General features: G+C 43.6%; 1 protein-coding gene across 3 annotated transcripts in view; it reads right to left on the bottom strand.

The window, feature by feature from the left end:
• AGO2 (argonaute RISC catalytic component 2) overlaps positions 1–20452 on the bottom strand; it is a 120666-nt gene that overhangs the window by 46275 nt on the left and 53939 nt on the right. For all 3 annotated transcript variants that reach the window (XM_074986613.1, XM_074986614.1, XM_074986615.1), the window contains one exon: positions 5008–5189. In XM_074986613.1, coding sequence (XP_074842714.1) covers positions 5008–5189 — 182 coding nt within the window. The remainder of the gene's footprint in view (positions 1–5007; positions 5190–20452) is intronic.

Here is a 20452-nt window from a genome sequence, read left to right as displayed (position 1 = left end):
CATTCCAAACTCCTAATCATTTTCATTGCCTTTTTCTGAGCATTTTCTAATGCCAATATATATTTTTGATATGAGGAGACCACATCTGTATGCAGTATTCAAGATGTGGGCCCTTGTTCCACCCCACTGAAACGTGGGGAACACTAATAGTTACCCTTTTCCATTCTGAAAATTTACCATTTATTCCTACACTTGGTTTCCTGCCTTTTAACCAGTTCTCAATCTCTTATGCTATGTTGTGGGAGACTGTAGCAGAAGCTTTGCCAAAGTCAAGGTATATTACATCCATTGACTTCCCCATGTCCATAGAACCAGTTACCTCATCATAGAAGCTAATCAGATTGGTCAGGCATGTCTTGCCCTTTGTGAGTCCATGTTAACTACTCTTGATCACTTTCTCCTCTTCCAAGTGCTCCAAAATGGATTCCATGAGGATCTCCTCCATGATTTTTCTGGGGACTGAGGTAAGGCTGATCGGTTTATAGTTCCTGGAATTGTCCTTCTCTCCTTTTTTACAGATGGGCACTCCATTTACCTGTTTCCAATCATCCAAGACTTCTCTCAATCTCCATGAGTTTTCAAAGATAATAGCCACAGGCTCTGCAATGACATCTACCAATTCCCTCAGTACCCTTGGATTCATCAAATCTTCACCCATGGATTTGGGTGCATCTAGTGTCTCTAAAAAGCTCTTAAACCATTTGTTCTTAACCCACAGAGAGCTGCCCACCTTCCTCCCATACTGCATTGACTAGTGTTGTAGTCTGGGAGCTGACCTTGTCTGTGAAGGCTGAGGCAAAAAAAAGTATTGAGTACTTCAGCCGTTCCCACATCATCTGTCAGCAGGTTACCTCCCTCATCCAGCAAGGGGCCCACACTCTCCATAATAATGCTCTTATTGTTAACAGGCCTGCAGAAACCCTTCTTGCTGCCCTTCACATTACTTGCTAGCTCTTGCTAGCTGCAGTTCCAGTTGTGTGTTTCCTATTGTGTTTGAACAGATTTCCCGCCTATCCTTAACTATAGTGACAATTCACCATTTCATTGGCAACTTTCCACTCAGAGGCTGCTCCTTAGTTTCTGCATCCCTTTTACTCAAATACTTTTCCATTTCAAAGAATTTGCAGGCTCCCTCCCTCCCCCACTTCAGTCATCACAGATATTTAAAGTGAGAGCTGGAGAGTTCCCCAATGTGCTTCCATTTACTTTAACAGACCATCTTTGTCCTCTCTTGGGTTGTGCAATGGATTATTACCCAAGTGTGGTTTTGTGTGAACACCTGGCTTGAGAAGTGCTAACTAATAAAACACTAGGGCTTTCATAAAATATGTTTCTCAACATACTTTACTAGCACAATAACACTGCATACAATCTGCTGACTTGATTGCTTATTCTTTAGGGGTTTGAGCCCTTATTCTCTATTTTGACAGTCTCTGGGCCCTGATTATCATATTATTTACAGAGATTTAATTAATTCTCAACTTCTCTGTGAGACATCATCTCTATATTTTCAGTTGGGGCAAATGAGGCAAATGCCTTGCCCAAGGTCATAAAGGTAGTCAGTGCCAGAACATGGGCTTTATCTTCACAATTCCTGATTCTGAATCCTATTTTGTAAAAAATGCATGTAGGGTAAAGTAACATTGTGTTAATCGCTATATACGTTTGCTTTGCTAACAGGTAAATGTAAATTGCAGCATCCACAATTACATACATCTTCCACTTCTTTGACAGAGCAGAGGGAGAGGAACACATGTTTTTAGCACTCTGAGACGGACAGTGTCAAATTCCTGTCTGTATAAGAGCATGCTATTATATTCCAATATAAAATGGGATCTTCAGGCAGAGATCAGGAAACTTTTGGACCCAGAGCCATATCTGGTAGAAGATTGTATGTTGGGCCATGAAATGCAGGATGGGGGTACAGAGTGAGGTGTGGAGCCATCTGAGGTATACTAGCAGTAGTGCAATAGAGGTAAGGCAGGCACAAGGATTCCAGAAGAGTCCAGCATGTCTTGAAGAAGCTCTGGGAGGGTTGGAAGGAGAGAGGGAGAGTTAACTCTGTGCTGCTTTAGCTGGTTCCATGTTCCTGACCAACGGGAGATGCAAGGCACAGTGCCTGTGTGCAGGGGCAGCACGCGGAAACCTCTGACCCCTTGACCATGCCAACTATTTCCAGGATCGACATGGGGCGAAGGCAGGCAGGGAGATTACCTTAGCCTCACTGAACTGATAACCCTATGGGCCAGATTAAAAGCCCTGCTGGGCTGGACGCAGGATGTGAGCTGTAATTTGCCCACCCCTGTGCTGGAGTAATAAACAAATAATATGACAAAAAGAACAATATATTATTGTAGGGGGCCAAAAAAAAAAAAAAAAATCAGCATTGTCTCTGCACTGGCAGATCTGAAATTTGCCTCATTCCCCAGCCTCCTGCCTGGACCTGTGATAAGGCAAGAACATTCAGACAGTGGAGCGGTAAAAGGCTTAATAGCTCTGCTACAACTGCAAATGCTGTGGGTTCCAAGTGATAGTAGTAGTAGTAGTAGTAGTAGGCATCCTGCAGTCTCCATAGACTATGGATCGCGCCCTCTATAGTTTCAATTGAGGCCTTCATTTACAGCATCTACTGTGACTATGAAGACCCACACGAGCATGACAGTCCTTGCTGCATCTCTTGCAGATGTAGTGGGTGTCTGGCAAGTCCTTATTGTGCTTTCTGTGCGCTCGCTTCTCCTCTGCTCGCTGTCTGATCCTCATCTCGCCCTTCTGAAGGCCCTTTTGTAACCCCGCCTCCATCTGCCGCGGTCGTCTGCTAGTTCTTCCCAGTTGTCCAGCTCGATGTCTACCTCTCCGAGGTCTCTCTTGCAGACATCTTTGTAGCGCAACTGGGGGCGTCCGGGAGGTCTTTTGCCACAGGCCAGCTCACTATACAGGATGTCTTTTGGAATCCTTCCATCATTCATCCTGTGGACGTGGCCAAGCCAGCAGAGCCGACGCTGCCTGAGGAGGGTGTGCATGGTTGGGATTCCAGCTTGCTCGAGGACGGCGGTGTTGGTCACTCTGTCCTTCCATGATATTCCAAGGATGCGCCTGAGGCAGCGCAAGTGGAAGACGTTCAGCCTCTTTTCCTGGCGGGCGCACAGGGTCCAAGTCTCGCTGCCATAAAGGAGGGTGCTGAGAATGCAGGCTCTGTAGACTTGCGTTTTGGTGTGAGTGTACAGCTTGTTGTTAATGCACACTCTCTTGCTGAGTCTGGACAGAGTTGTGGCCGCTTTTCCGTTCCTCCTATTTAGCTCAGTGTCCAACAACAGGGTGTCAGTGATGGTGGACCCGAGGTAAACAAACTCGTGGACGACCTCTAACGTATAGTTGTCAGTGCTGATTGATGGGGATTCAGCAACATCCTGACTGAGTACGTTTGTCTTCTTTAGGCTGATGGTAAGCCCAAAGTCCTTGCACACTTTGGAGAACCGATCCAGCAGTTTTTGGAGCTGGTCTTCTGTGTGAGACACTACAGCAGCAGCATCTGCGAACAGCATGTCTCTGATGAGGACTTCCCACACCTTAGACTTAGCTTTCAGCCTTGCAAGATTAAACAGTTTCCCATCATATCTTGTGTGCAGCAAGATGCCCTCTGTTGAAGATCCAAAGGCATGCTTCAGGAGGAGTACGAAGAAGATCTCAAACAATGTCAGAGCAAGCATGCATCCTTGTTTGACGCCGCTCCTGATTCTGAAAGCATCCGATAAAGCGCCGTCATATTGGATGGTTCCTCTCATGTCTTCGTGGAACAACTGGATCATCTTGAGTAACTGTGGAGGACAGCCTATCTTGTGGAGCAGTTTGAACAGACCATCCCTGCTGACCAAGTTAAAGGCCTTGGTCAGGTCGATGAAGGCTATGTAGAGTGGCTTCCTCTGCTCCCTGCATTTCTCCTGCAGCTGCCTTAGAGAGAAGACCATGTCAACAGTACACCTCTCTGCGCGGAATCCACACTGCGGTTCAGGGTACACCCTCTCAGCAATCTTCTGGAGTCTGCCAAGGATGACGTGAGTGAATAGTTTACCAGTGACGCTTAGGAGGGAGATTCCACGGTAGTTGTTGCAGTCGCTTCTGTCTCCTTTGTTCTTATACAAGGTTACAATGTTAGCGTTGCGCATATCCTGTGGAACCTCACCCTCTTACCAGCACAGGCACAGTAGCTCATGTAGGGGTTCCAGGAGTGTGTCTGCAGCATACTTGATTACCTCTGGTGGTATATCATCCTGGCCAGGGGCCTTTCCTGCTGCAATGCTGTCGATGGCTCTCTTCAGTTCATCCACAGTTGGTTCCTGATCCAGTTCGTCCATTACTGGTAGGAGCTCGACTGCATCAAGGGCTGCGTGAACCACAATGTTCTCGCGCGAGTACAGCTCACAGTAGTGCTCAACCCAGCGCTCCATCTGTTTTGCTTTGTCAGCGATAACTTCACCAGATTTGGATTTCAGAGGTGCCATCTTGTTCTGGGTGGGTCCTAATGCCTTCCTCATACCCTCGTACATTCCTCTGAGATTACCAAAGTCAGCACAGGTCTGGATGCTGCTGCATAGCTGGAACCAGTGGTTGTTGGCACAGTGCCTGGCTGTCTGCTGTACTGTTCTTCTGGCCGCTCTAAGTGCTTGCTGGGTACTCTGGCTTGGTGAGCGTTTGTACTCCAGGAGTGTAGCACGCTTCTTTTCAAGAAGAGTTTTAAATTTAGCATTAGCTAAAGCAGCATGCAAAAATGCATGTGAAGTTGGGTGCATATTTCCTCAGTCCTGACACGTGCACAGGGAGAAAGAGATTGTACAATCCAAAAGAAACAGCCCTGCCACTTTCATGCTTAGTTCCCTGTGCATGAAAAGGCTTGCAGTGCAAAAACAGATTTTCAGTTGTCTCACTGAACCACAAAAATACACATTCATTTAGAATAACTACTTAAACAACTCAAATAATAAGAGACTTTTCTCAAGAAGTTTCCCTCACCTCATGGAAGGCAAATGCCTCATCACTACATCCAGAGCCTGGATAGTTTCAAAAGGAACACCTGGCAGCCGACCAGAAAGAGCATCATGTAAAGCCTGTAGACTCACGCCTGACATCCATTTTATAGCCACCTTAAATATTCTGTCCTTCCCTTCTCCTGGAAGCGTGACCTCCAACTCCACCTGCAACAATAGGAAAACAAAACAAGATAATTCTTTCAATTTAAAGACACAAAACATGGGGGGAGGGAACAGGAAGGAGAGAAAGGACCACTGACTTGTTTTGTGTAGCGATCTAACACTTCAAAGGGCACATAAACAAAAAGATATGCAAGAGGGAAAGTGTGGAGAAACACAATATATTAGTTTATATCTTAGTACAATTATAATTTCCGTGAATGTGCTTCTCATTTTCCATTCCTTTATGGCAATATTATAATTGGCAGTGCTCATAAAACAAGTGGGCAGTTCCACTGGAAATATGATGGTCTGATTGCAGGTATACACCTATTGATGTAATGCTTTTAAAAGCCAGCTACTGTATAAACAGAATTGAGACTGAGCTATTGTTGTGATCTGCTTAGGATTCATAACTGTCCACTCAGATTTTCTCTTCCAGTGTACTGCTTATATTGTTCCTCATAATCCACCTTAAGGCTGGGTCTATATGTGCCCCTTCCTTTCGAAAGGGGCATGTCAATGAGTGGGTTCAAAAGATGCTAATGAGATGCTGCAATGAATATGCAGCGCCTCATTAGCATAATGGCAGCTGTGGTGATTCAAAAGTGTGGCTTTTTGAATTGTACGCTGCCTATGGAGACGGGATCTTCCGAAAAGACCGCCCCCCAAGTTTTCAAAAGCCCTTCTTCTTATCTGGTGATCGGAATAAGGGCTTTTGAAAACTGGGGGGGGGGGTCCCTTTCGGAAGGTCCCATCTCCACGGGCGGCACACAATTCGAAAAGCCATACTTTCGAAGCACCACGGCCGCCATTATGAATATGAGGTGCTGCATATTCATTGCAGTGCCTCATTAGCACCTTTCAAACCCGCTCATTAACATGCCCCTTTCGAAACGAAGGGTCACGTGTAGACACAGGGTAAGTGACGTGAACAAGAACTTGGAAACAAACCTTCCAGAACATTATTTCTGTATAACAATTTACAATAGCAAAGAATAAAACTAATTCGCACAGGGCTACTAATATGTACGTAGAAGGGGCAAGGACATTTCTTTCTAAACACAAAATCAAAAATTGATCATAATAGTATGTAAGACTGGCATAATCAGATCAAATTTTTTAAAAAGAATGGGAGGACGTTTTGTTACTTCCCCACTACACACATGCACGTATCCTTCCTACCTTTATCCTAACTATATGTTAAGAGTCAGGATTCTTCTTCTCGTTATTTTATAATGCAAAGACATCTGATGAGAGCGAGAGGATCTTAACATTTCTAATTATAATTAAGGCTTCTTGAAATTATGCTTGTTTCCATTGTAGCTAGCTCGCAGAATTCTCAATCAAGTTCAGAGGCCTGACTGTACTGTATGCTAAACAAAAACCATTAGAGCATGGTCCCTGCCTTAAGGAGTTTACAATTTCAATGTAAACAAAACGCATCAAGCGGATGTAACTGGCAAGTGGATGGGAGGGCAAAGAGAAGATGAGATTAACAGTGATGGGACTAGATGGTTGCACATATTAGCCATGCGATGATTAGCTTGTTGGAGCAAAAAAATTAAAAGTTAAAATAAACCAGATATGTAAGAAATTCTTATTGGATCACTCCCTAGCCATTATCAGTTGGTAATATATCACAGGCAATTTTAATCTATAATATCTACTGTTTTTGCACTGCTCTCAGAAAAACATTATTCGTTATATAACTTGGCTTAAACCGGGACCTGTATTCCTTACAGGGGGATAATAGGTCATGTAGCCTCTCATCTCTAGCCTTTCATCTCAGTTTGACTCAAGACCAGATTGGCAAATTCTCTATTGATAAAATATACAAATGAAGAGTTAAGTTTTCAACAACTATCAGCTGAATGTTTCTTATGAGGTTTTTTTCCTCTGAATGTCCATCAAATTGCTGCCTTACATACAAAGTACACAGGCTGAAATATTAAATGGGAAGAGAATTAGGGTGTGCCTAGGCTGCAAATTAAATGCTGGGAGTTGGCCCATATCAGCTGACTTGAGATTAGAGGGCTCAGTTACAGGGTTGTTTAACTGCAGTGTAAATGTTCGGGCTTGGGTCAGATCATAGGCTTTTGGATTCCACAAGGGATACGGATCTCAGAGGGTCCAGTCCAAGCCCAAACATCTACACTGCACTTCAAAAGCCCTGTATCTTGAACCCCTCATGCCCACACCCTGCAAACCCAAGTCAGCTGACGCTGGGCAGCTCTGAGTGTTTAATAGGCAGTGCAGACATATTCCTTGCGTTGACCTCTTGACCACGTGTTATGTCCATGCTTTTTTCCCACCCTATTATTGTAACATTGACTCAACAGAAACCCAGAAATAATTAAAATGATAAATACGTAATATATCTGACAAGCATTTTTGATACTAAAGCTTCTGTTTTGTCCATTTCTTTCTTTCAGGTTTGAATTTATTAAGCTCTTCATACGTAACGGCTTGGAAAAATGATCAGCAACTGGGCTACTTATACAGTAAACCCTCTAGATACGTGCATTCAAGGTGCATGTGTCTTGGGTTTACATGACTGCTGCCTCTGACAGGCATGGGAAAGTGCTGCTGTCAGGGGTGGCAGCCACTCCTATCGAAGGCAGCAGCCTCGAGTCAGGCTGCAGTCCCTGACAGAAGAGGGGAAAAAAATGCTCCTGTCAGGGACAGCAGCCTGCCTCATGGCCGCTGCCCCTGCCAGGAGCGGTTTCCAGTCAGGAGTGGCAGCCGTGAGTCAGGCTGCTGTCCCTGACAAACAGCTGATTGGAGTGCTGATTCTCCCAGCTGGGAGAACCAGTGCTGCAGACACAGGCTTGCTGCATGACAGGGAGAACTGGCGCTGCAAGCAGCTGTCTGTTTCCTGGGCTCAGAAACCGCTGGGCAAACAGCTGGGTGACCCCCAGATGGGAGAAGCCAGGGACCGTGTGGCTGCCCTCTCCACTTTCCCCAGCTGCCTGCTCCTCCAACCCCCAAATTTAGACAAAATTCAATTTATGTGGAGGTTGTCCAGACCACAACCTCCATGTAAAATTGAGGGATTACTGTATTGCAGTAACTTTGCATCCTTGACACTGGTACAAGTGGGCTGGTACAGTCCACTACACTGTACTGGCAAGTTATTTTTTGCCAGTATGACATGCTGGAAAGATTCCCTGCTGGCTGTCTCCAGCCCCTGTCCCAGCTATCATTGTCTCTATGTACAGGGCTTGGGGCACAGGCCTGGGTGTGCCATTGCAGTTGGAGCCACTAGTATTCTGCTCCTTCTCCCACTGGGAGGAGGTAGTGGGAAAAGGAGCAGAACTCCCAGCATCTCTTCTCTCTGCCACCAATACAGGAGACCCCTAAGATATGCACACTCAACTTGAATGTATCTTGGGTTAACATGACTGAGTGGTGGGGAGCTGCTGAGATGCCGACACTGAACAGGAGCAGAGAAACTGTTCTTGTCAGGGTGGCAGCTTGACTCTCTCAGCCCCCGACAGGATCGGTTCACCTGCTCCTGTCAAGGGTGGCAGCTTTTCCTGTCAGTGGCAGCAGCTGAGAGTCAGGTCCTCAGCTGCTGCCATTGACAGGAGGTGGGAAACTGACAGCAGTTCTCGTCAGTTGCCCAGCTCTGCAAGCAGAGGGGAGTGCTGCTTTCACATCCAAGCACATTCATCCCTCAAATATGTAAGATTTTAAATCCAACTTCTTCAGATTCTCATGCTTCATAGATGGTATTCTCTAAATCAGGTATTACAAAAAGCTTTATGTTTTACAGAGTTCTTTATAAAAATGCACTTGGTCCAAGGAGCATCCCATAATCCAAGGCTGCAAGACCCTTTTACAAACTGAGAGTGCTACAAATCCCAATTTAAATTTGGCAATAACCAACACACATCAGCCAATGAGACAAAAAAATGTAAAGGATCTTTATTTACATGTTCTAGTTTGTCAGAGTAAGCAGAGTATGATGAGCTAAGAGAGTTTTCAGAGAGACTTTTTTCCTGTATATTATATAAAATATAATATGAAATATGAAGGGCTAAGTTTCATCTTAGTGTAACTGCACTGACTTCACTGGAATAGTACCAGGGATTGATTGGCCCAAAGAAAAAAAGTTTGGTCTTGGCCACTACTGTCTCTCTACTTCTCCACTGCTATAAGCAAGACATAATTACACCCATTATACAGAGAAGTGAGGAACACAAGAACGTTAAGGGAGTTGACCAAGGTTAGACAGGAAGCCTACGGGAGAACTGGGAATCGAATCTTGTTCTTGTGCAACCCTATCTGGCATATTAACCTCGATAATGAAAGGAAATATATCAAGTGTTTGAGAATGGTACCTTCAGATAGGAACTCATGGCTGCTAATCCCAGCTCTACCAATAACTCGTTACAGAGCACCAGAGAAGTTGCTTTCTCTGCGTCTCAGTTTCTCCATTTATAAAATACATATTAACTAAGAATGGAGTAATAATAATATATGTTTATTATATTATTATTGTATTATTAACGTGTGTGTGTGGCCTTTCATTTAAGCACATAAAATGCTTCAGGTTTGTTTGAAAATCCAACCTGAGGGACACAGACACCCAAAGCTCAACAGAAGTAGAGCAATGAACTTAAGTTCCTTTGACTCTCACAACAGTAGCCCATGCCTACAAAGAGGGACTACAGCAACATAGTTACAGAACCATAGTTGTGCTGGCATAACCCCTTAGCGAAGATGCCGGCAACAGCAACTAAAAGGGTTTTTCTATCACCATACAAATACTGCCTCCTGAGCGACAGTAACTAGACTAAGCGATATTTTGGAACATAAGCTTTCGTGGGCAAAGACCCACTTTGTCTTTGCCCACGAAAGCTTATGCTCCAAAATATATGTTAGTTTATATGGTGCCAGTTTATATAAGGACTTTTTGTTGTTTTTGAAGATACAGACGAACACAGCTACTTCTCTGATAGAGTAAGGGAAGCATTTTCCTATCTACCTAACTGTATTTACACTGGGGCTAAGTCAGCATAGCTATAGTGTTTCTGGGTGTGGTAGACTAGTGTTTCTCAACCAGGGGTACATGAGGTCTTCCTGGGGGGTACATCAACTCATCTAGATAGTTGCCTAGTTTTACAACAGGCTACCTAAAAACAATAGTAAAAATCAATAAAATGTAAAAGTTTATTCAGACAATGACTTGCTTCTACTGCTTCATATGCCTTACACTGAAATGTAAGCAAACTATTTCTATTCCAAGTCATTTATATGATAATAAAATGGAAGAAAGACAACAAATTTCCAGTAGTAGTCTTCTGTGACATTTGTGCATGGTTTTGTAAGCAGTTTTTAAGTGAGGTGTAACTTGGTCGCATGCAAAACAAATCTGACTCCTGAAAAGGGTACAATCTGGACAGATTGAATGGCACTTGTTTCAATATCTCAGATTACCTTGGGACCATGTTTCTCAACCGGTGTTATGTGTACCCTTGAGGGTGTGCGAGAAAAGTCTGGGGGTACTTTTTTTTTTTTTTTTAAAAGGGGTTTCTTTATTATTAAAAAAAAAAGGTTGAGAAGCACTGTGGTGGATTGTTCGCATCCATAAGTGACATTTATATTGACCTAAATTTTAAATATAGCCCACATCTCAAAGAACCTCAATTAATGTACAGGATGAGCAACCTCTTCTTCAAGCTGTATGTTTATAGGTGATCCAATGTATGTGACTATAAGGCAGTGTCCCTATGCAGAAGGCTGGAACTTTGGAGTGGCAATTAATGCCGATTACAGGACAGTGTCTTAATAAGGCATCTGATGCTATGTTATGACTAACCATGTAGAAGTGACTAAAAGTATCTGCACATGTCTATGTGGCTGCTTTGTACATGAGCAATTTGGAACATTGTTGAAAAAGGAAACTGATGTGGCAGGACAGCAGGTGGAATGTGCTCAACTTCCAAGAGGTTGTCTGTTGTATAGACAGTAAAAGAGTGTATGCCCTGAGAGATCCACTTGGAAAGACTTTTAGGAACAGCCATACCTTTTAATGTTTCTGCCAATCTTTGATAAGAGTAATGCTGGTGAACAGCTGAGTTTAATTCTGTCCACATAAAATGTTAATATTTACCTGATGTCCAAGGAATGCAGTGCTGCCTCCTGCTGGTTGCTGTTTGGTTTGAAAAAGGAGGAGGACAGGTAGACTGGTTGACTTATATGGGAAGAGGCTCTCTCTGTAGCCACCTATACAGCCAGCAAGTGTGGGGCAAGATGAAGAATAAAAATTAGCTTCTTTGGCACGATCAGAATTTTGTGTCTCACTCTTTTTCGTGTAGGGGCACATGATTCTGGATAGTGCCCTATCACTCTGGCCGGTTCTAGTACAACCTTCTTGACTGGAATTGTCATCTTACTTGATCCCTGCAACTAAAAGTATCTGGGATCCAGTGTTGAGAGTCCAGGACCTCATCCAGTGGGAAAGATCACTGGCAAGTCTTTGCAACAGGTCTTGATACTGACAGTGATCATGTGTTGAAAAAGGCTAAGGAGTGACTCCATTGAATTTAATAGTGAGCAGATTTTAAAGAAACAAGTTTAAAAGAAACAAAAGGAAGCATTTATTCACGCAACACTCAGTCAGCCTGTGAACTCCTTGCAAGAGGATATTGTGAAGACCAGGACTTAAAAGAAAAAAAGAAAAAAGGTAGATAAATTCATGAACGATAGGTCTATCAATGGCTATTAGCCAGGAAGGGGAGGAATGGCGTCCCTAGCCTCTATTAGAAGCTGGGAATGGTGACATGGGAGGGACTACCTGTTCTGTTCATTCCTCTGGGAAACCTAGCATTGATCACCGTCAGAAGACAGGATAGTGAACTAAATGTACCTCTGATCTGACGTAGTATGGCTATTCCTACGTTGCCTGAGGAAGATGAAGAGACACCCCTCAGAAACGTTGGTACATGCAGATCTGATTCCAGCTCTTCCTCCTTATATATCAATGGAGCTGTTTGGCAAGCAGGAGAGGAGTGGCACAACATCTGAAAAGGGTCCAGACACCTGCCATAAGAAGCCCATGGATTCCTCTATAGCCAGAAAGAGGGTTCTGTCACTCACAGGAAACCCCATGGGAACTGATACCAGCAGTTTCCGGGTAGCATGGGCACGTATGTCACATCTGGAGACATGATGAGTGTAATCTGTTGACTGCATGTTGAGGCTCAAATGTCTCCTTGGAAGCACCAAGGCAGCCATCTCCTCTGATTCATGTAAGTTGGAGAGGAGTTGTATCGGTACCAGTGGTGCTGGATGTACTGGGTTCTCCTGTCAGGAAGCTGGAAATGAGACTGCTCCTGGAATACTGATACAGACCCTACATCCAAAATAAGGGCATTACTTAGGAGGATGGGGCCAGAAAAAATGTGGAGACAATACCTCCATTCACCCTGATGTCTGAGGGACTCCAGAAGTCAAGTCTGAAGGTCTCAGTTCATCTGTGTGTAGTGTTTTCAGCAGAACTATTTCCTTAAGTTACATACATAATGCATCACCAATCTGGACAGGCTCAGGGAGGAAGCATGTTTCTTACAGACAATACTCCAAGAGGATCTGTTCTTGCACCCATGAGAGTGTCCTCTATTCTCATGGGAAGCCCTAGAAGGCTTAAACATTGAGTTCTCTGCTTTAAGGCATATGCTTTGTGGGGAACTGCTCGTCACTTGAGGCCAAATACATGAGAGAGAGGCCCCATAGCATTCTTCATCAGATCCTTTCACAGGTGAAGTTCCCAGGCTTCTTGACGGAAAGGGGCAACAGATGCAAATTTTGAAACCCAGGATTCTCTGAGTCATCCAAAGCTACAAAAGGGTTCCCCAACCCTGGGAAATTAAATACTTTAGCCAACTATAAAAACACTACCTACTAAGCTCAGATATAACTACAAACAAATATTTTTTTTCTTTACAAGCTACAAAACAGAACAAAGCATGACGTGATTCTGACTCAAGCCAAAGGGCAGTAAGAAGGAATTAGAGAAGTCTTCAGCCCAACATGCTTCCTATACCCTCAGTTAGGAGCCCAAGGAGAGCTGGTGCAGGCCAACATGCGCTGCTTTGAAGAATTATCTGACTCAGGCAAATGGTGTACATGCATAGCAATGCATGGGATGTACACAGGAACCATAATTCAAAGAAGAACTATTTGATAGCTAACTCTCCAGGATGAGCGTAGATGTATTTTCAAGTATGACAGTCTTGCTACCTCCCCATATACAGTACAAAAACAAAGGTACTCTTTATATTACGAAAACTAATGTTTAAAAAACCACATAGGCACATATATACCCAATCTAATTATTCTGGAGCAAACACTTAATACACACACCAATAGGTTTTAAATGAACTTAAACCAATTTAGCTTAGTGTGTGATTACACTGCTAAATCCCTCCTGTCAACCAAAAGGGCTTTTAAAAATCGACCCCTGAACTCCACCTGAATGAGTGGAGTAATGTCAGACTTGACATTCATGCCTCAAATTAAGGGCACTGTAAACAATGAAGTCTGGTCTACACTAAGCATGAAAGTCGATCTCAGATATGCGTTTCCACCCAGGCCATTTGCGTAGCTAGAATCGACATAATAGAATTGACTTTCTTTCCTAGTGTCAGTCATGGATCTTTGGGCTTGTGCTGATGTCACTCACTCCGCACGTCACAGTGGAGTACCAGGGTCGACATCCAAGCTCAGAGAGATTGAATTTGCTGCATCTTCACACATGCAACAAATATCAATCCCTGGAAGACAGATCTCGGCATGCGGACACACACCACTCCCCCACCCCTCCCGCTGGCCTCCAGGTGAGCAGAGTGCTCCAGTCTGATGCTCTGGTAAGCACTTTAACGCCAATGCTCATTAGCCAAGCAACCAGGAAAAACCCAGGGAACTTCTGAATGGCTATTCCCTGTTGGAGCAGTGTGGAGAGCTCACCAGCACAACTCCACATAAATGCCCAGGCATAAACTCACTCTGGCAGAGATCACTCAGGAGAGACACTGTACCTGATTCTGGGAGGTAAAGAGAAGAGCTCATGCAGGTGGAGCGCTGAACCAAGAAAAGAAATACTGATATCTATGCCCAAATCATACAGGGCATGGTAGATAAGGATAACCCCAGATAAACGCAACAATGCCACTTAAAAATAAAGGAGCTTAGACAAGGCTACCAAATAGTCACTCTGGTTCTTCGCTACAGACCTGGGAGGATGACAGGCACTCATAACCACCTAATATTGGGGGCAGAGGAATCTTTTTTGAGTTGGGGATCACTGATCCACAGGAAAAAAAAAAAAAAAATCAGTCAGAGGCCACACAAGCAAGAAGCAAACAAACAAAACCAAGCTTCACTGGTGGGGTGCCCAACTGAAACAAACAAACAAAAGGCATCCCCCTTATTCCCATTGCACACCAGCCCCAGAGCCTAGGGCAGGGCCAGTAGAATTTGTGGACTCCCCTAAGCTCTGGGGTAGGGCCAAAAAGGAGGGATGGGCATGAGAGGGACCTTCCAGGAAGTGGGTTTGGGGCATGGGAAGGAAGGAGGGTGCAGAAATGGACCGAGATCTGGGTGGGAGGGTGATGCAGGAGCAGGGATCTGGGTAATGGGAGTGTGGAGGGGGTGCTTACCCATGCAGCTCCCTGGTGGTACATGTCTCTGTCTCCTGTTGCTCCCAGGCACCACACCCCGCTGCTCTGATTGGCTGCAATTCTTGCCAATCAGAGAAGCAGGAAATAGCCTATGAAGGCAATGCTTCTCAGCACTGCTGTTCTCCCAGCTGGGAGTGGAGGAGTTATGGCAGCATGCAGAGCTTCTTCTTCCTTCTGCTAGGCAGAGCCCATGGGCTGGATCCAGCCCCAGTTTGCCTGACATCAGCTTACAAGGCTTGGGGCTCCACACCCCCAATACCTTGCAATGGACCAGTGCTTGGAGGAAGAGGGGGAGGTCGTGGAGACCCTAGCCTTGGGGCTGGATCCAGGTAAGCTGAGGGCCATATCCAGACCATGGGTCATAGGTTCACCACCCCTGACTTGCAACATTTTCATCCTATGAGGCACTGGGACCCTAGACCAGAACTTCCATCTGCTGTAAGGGACTGTGGGATAGTTACCCACAGTGCATCACTTTAAGTAGATGCAACCCCTGGCAGTGAGGAGGTGCTGTCAACTACAGCCACCCATTGGGGACATGTAAAAATCATATTTGTTAATTCAGATACACAAAGTCAAATTAAATAAAACCAGCTTACTTTGGTAGTGTAGACATACACCCTGCATGTGATACACAGATTTAGTTTTATGAAGGAAATTAAGAATTATTTAAACTTTCATGTTTGTTTATAATAGAGAATTCTTCCAGGGTAAATAAATCAATTTATTTACCCTGGTACAATTTTTCTACTATAGACAAAATTTTACATGTTATAAGAAATGTTAAGGAAAAGACTCCCTCAATTCTGCCTTGATCCTCACCTTTCTCTTTGTTGAGAGGAAAAGTAGAGTTAATTTAAGGCTTCTGTCCAATTGTGAGTAATTATATACATAAAACAACTTTGCTAAGAAAGCACACACTGAATATGATTAAAACATTCTACTATTTGCCCTTTATAAACCATCAGTTACTGGGGTTAAACTTATTCCAGCTGTTTGATTCACAGCAATAACTCCCTCTGTGTTATCCATTTTCACTTACCATAGAGGGAGTTACTGCTGTAAATCATACAGCCGGAGTTAGTTGCGGGGTAAAACCCTGGAGAAACAGGGGGCACTCACTTCTTGTAAGTGCCTCTTAGAGGCTGGCTGTGATTTTACAGGACTCTTCTTGCTCCTGTTGCTCCCTCTGTGTTGTCAATCTTGTCAAAGAGGTTTCTAGTGTCTTCCCTCCAGCCAACTCACAAAATTGAAGTGAATGAACACCTGCTGGTGTAGCCAAGAGTTCAGTAAACTGTTAGCTCTCAGCAAGGTTTTCAATTCCAGCGAAGGGCTCTTTTACCGCCACCCTTCACTTGGGCTTCTGAACAAGCCTTGTCCTGTTCTCACAGTTTAGTCTGCTTCCCCCAAGCCCACTAATTGTTGCAGTTCCCTATAAACAGCAGCCAAATACTGCTTCCTTTAATTCCATCAATCAGTTGCAACTGCTTCCCTTGGCCCATTCTCGTCCAGTCACTTTAGTTCCAGGCACTATCTTAAGGACAGAGATCACAGGTTCTCTCTCTTTTGGGTCCAGTATTGATAAGCAGTTAAACTCCTGTTACCAGAGCAGCACACCCTTCCGGTTCCACATCCCACCCAGAAACTGATCACCTCAGGCCTTGCAGTTCTTATCTGATCCTACTGGACCCTGATTTTATGTTTCTCTGCTGTGTTCCTAGGTAGGCCTTAAGGATCCATCTTTGCTACTTCCTGGAGGAGTGAGGTAGGGTGGACAGTGACACAATAAGATTGCTGGGCTATCAGTGAGGGGCCACAAAGGACCAGGTATACCTCTCGTATCTGGAAACTTCCTCCAAATTTTAATTCAAGTATTCGCCTTAACCCAAACACTGGAATTCAAGTTCCAAAATAGGAAACTGGGGTCAATTTTTGCAAATGTATGCTCTAGGGAAAGGTAGAGCAAGAATTCTGAGAATCTGCCTGCTGTGTCTCTGCCTGGCAGCCGCAATTAAGGCTCTCTCTATTTTGAGAGGAGTGTCATCTACCCAGAACGCCAAGTCCACCCTCAACTCCTATACAGTTGAACTCATGAAATCATAGAGTTCACAATTCTAAGGAAGGGTAGAAGGGAAAACAGTACAATAGAGATAATGGATTTCAGGAAGGCAGATTTTGGTAAACTCAGACAGCCGGTAGATAAGGTCCCATGGGAAGCTAAACTGAGGGGAAAAACGGCTGAGGAGAGTTGGCAGTTTTTCAAAGGGACATTATTAAGGGCCCAAAAGCAAGCCATCCCGCTGCGTAGGAAAGATAGAAAACATGGCAAAAGACTGCCTTGGCTTAACCAGGCGATCTTGCATGATCTCAAACTAAAAAAGGAATCGTATAAGAAATGGAAACTAGGACAAATTACAAAGGACGAATATAGGCAAACATCACGAGCATACACGAGCAAGATTAGAAAGGCTAAGGCACAAAATGAGCTCAAACTAGCTACAAGCATAAAGGGAAACAAGAAGGTTTTTTACAAATACATTGGTAACAAGAGGAAGACCAAGGAGAGGGTAGGGCCATTGGTCAGTGAGGAGGGAGAAACAGTAACAGGGAATTTGGAAATGGCAGAGATGTTTAATGATTTCTTTGTTTCGGTCTTCACTGAGAAATCTGAAGGAATGCCTGACATAGAGAATGCTAGTGAAAAAGGGGTCGGTTTAGAAGTTGAAATAAGAAAAGAACAAATTAAAATTTACTTAGAAAAATTAGATGTCTGCAAATCACCAGGGCCTGATGAAATGCATCCTAGAATCCTCAAGGAACTGATAGAACAGGTATCTGAGCCTTTAGCAATCATTTTTCGAAAATCGTGGGAGACAGGAGAGATTCCAGAAGACTGGAAAAGGGCAAATATAGTACCCATTTATAAAAAGGGGAACAAGAATTTATAACCCGGGAAACTACAGGCCAGTCAGCTTAACTTCTGTGCCAGGAAAGATAATGGAGCAGGTAATTAAACAAATCATGTGCAAGCATTTGGAAGGTGGTAAGGTGATAGGGAACAGCCAGCATGGTTTTGTTAAAAACAGATCATGTCAAACCAATCTAATAGCTTTCTTTGATAGAATAACGAGCCTTGTGGATAAGGGAGAAGCGGTGGATGTGGTATACCTAGACTTCAGTAAAGCATTTGACACCGTCTCACATAATATACTTATCAATAAGCTACTCAAATACAACTTAGGTGGGGCTACTATAAGGTGCGTGAACAACTGGCTGGATAACCGTACCCAGAGAATAGTTATTAATGGTTTTCAATCCTGCTGGAAAAATATAACTAGTGGGGTTCCGCAGGGGTCTGTTTTAGGACCAGTTCTGTTCAATATCTTCATTAACGATTTAGATATTGACATAGAAAGTACACTTATTAAGTTTGCAGGTGATACCAAGCTGGGGGGGGGCCTGGAACTTCTTTGGAGGATAGGGTCATAATTCAAAAGGATCTGGATAAACTGGAGAAATGGGCTGAGGTAAACAGGATGAAGTTGAATAAGGACAAATGCAAAGGGCTCCACTTAGGAAGGAACAATCAGTGTCACACATACAGAATGGGAAAGGACTGCCTAGGAATGAGTACAGCAGAAAGGAATCTAGGGGTTATAGTGGACTACAAGCTAAATATCAGTCAACAGTGTGATGCTGTTGCAAAAAAAAGCAAACATGATTCTAGGATGCATTAACAGGTGTGTTGTGAACAAGACACGAGAAGTCATTCTCCCGCTCTGCTCTGCGCTGGTTAGGCCTCAGCTGGAGTATTGTATCCAGTTCTGGGCACCGCAGTTCAGGAAGGATGTGGAGAAACTGGAGAGGGTCCAGAGGAGAGCAACGAGAATGATCAAAGGTCTAGAGAACATGACCTATGAAGAAAGGCTGAAAGAACTGGGCTTGTTTAGTTTGGAAAAGAGAAGATTGAGGGGGGACATGATAGCAGTTTTCAGGTATCTAAAAGGGTGTCATAAGGCAGAGGGAGGGAACTTGTTCTTCCTTGCCTCTTGAGGATAGAACAAGAGGCAATGGACTGAAATTGCAGCAGGGGAGGTTCAGGTTGGACATTAGGAAAAAGTTCCTAACTGTCAGGGTGATCAAACACTGGAACGAATTGCCAAGGGAGGTGGTAGAATCTCCATCACTGGAGATATTTAAGAAGAGGTTAGATAGATGGCTTTCAGGGATGGTCTAGAAAGTGCTACCATGAGGGCAGGGGGCTGGACTCGATGGCCTCTCGAGGTCCCTTCCAGTCCTACTCCTCTATGATTCTATGAAAAGGACACCCATAGGAATGTCAAGTTTAGATGGATGATAAATATGTTTCCTGCTGAAGAACTGCTGCCACAGTTTCCTCCATGTAGCATTTCATACAGACTTTTGAATTTAAAACATCAAGAGTTGGAGTCCCCTTCACAAACATGTAAAATGATAGTCTGCCCTGAAGAACTTAACTTGAGATAAAAAATGTCATTGGGTTCATTTAAATGTTATCATTAAGCAGAAGCAATTTTTTTTAAAAATTTTGAATGCAATATAAACTTAAGTCAAATTCAAAACATCTACGTTAATTAAACGCTGAGTAACAGTTAAAAACATCAAAAGGCAAGGTACTCACAGATTTAACACCCACATCTGCTTATCCACCATACATGAGTATGGTATTTTCTATTTACTTTTCTGGTAGAATGCATAGTTCCACATACATCTATTGGTCACAGAACAGAAACTACAGAATATGTGAGTAGAACAATACTGCCATTGCAAAAATACTTTTACAGTATTTGCTTCAAAAAGACTTGTCAAATCCATGTCGATAGTATTCGAAGATAGAACTATATTTATTTAGAATATTTTAAGTTAAAGATTCTTGCATGCATTAAATTTGATAGGCACATGGGAGAGATATTCTGATAAGTAAATACATATAAAATTTAAGCAACGAATATGAAAACAGTTGTTTCCTCTCTGAGCATCTAATATCCTCAATTAATATTTTTCTTAGGTATTACTTTGGGGTTTAGTAACAACTGTTCAACAAGATAGGGACATAATCCCTTTACTGTAGCACGCCTATTTGATATTGAAGTAGAAGGCATTTGTGTAATGGTTGAGTGAGGTACTGTACAAACATACTGTAAGAGACAGTGCGGTTTAGCATATAGAACACTGGACTGGTGCTCAGAAAGCCCCAAGTTCTACTCATAGCTCTGCGACCCTGAGCAACATGCTTAATCTCTCCAAACCTCTGTTTCTCTTCTCACTCCCTGTCTATATAGACTATAAGCAACCTCTTCTCTCATTGAGATGTTTTACCGTGCCTACCACAATGAAGCCCTAATCTTGGCTGGAGCCTCTGAGCACTATTATTATGTGGGTCATTATTAAGATTTGCCTTAACCTGAAGAGCCTGTATTCTAAATACACAATACAGGAATTCAGAACACAGACACACTGTGAGTTATTTTATGCGGACTTTGTGTTAGAATGTCCTAAGAACTCTCATCTTGTCTAGAGATTTACTTGAAGTATAAAATC

This window comes from Carettochelys insculpta, chromosome 2 (genome assembly GCF_033958435.1).
Source record: "Carettochelys insculpta isolate YL-2023 chromosome 2, ASM3395843v1, whole genome shotgun sequence".
NCBI lineage: Eukaryota > Metazoa > Chordata > Testudines > Carettochelyidae > Carettochelys > Carettochelys insculpta.
Note: the sequence above shows the minus strand (reverse complement) of the source record. Positions and strands in the feature narration are given on the sequence as shown.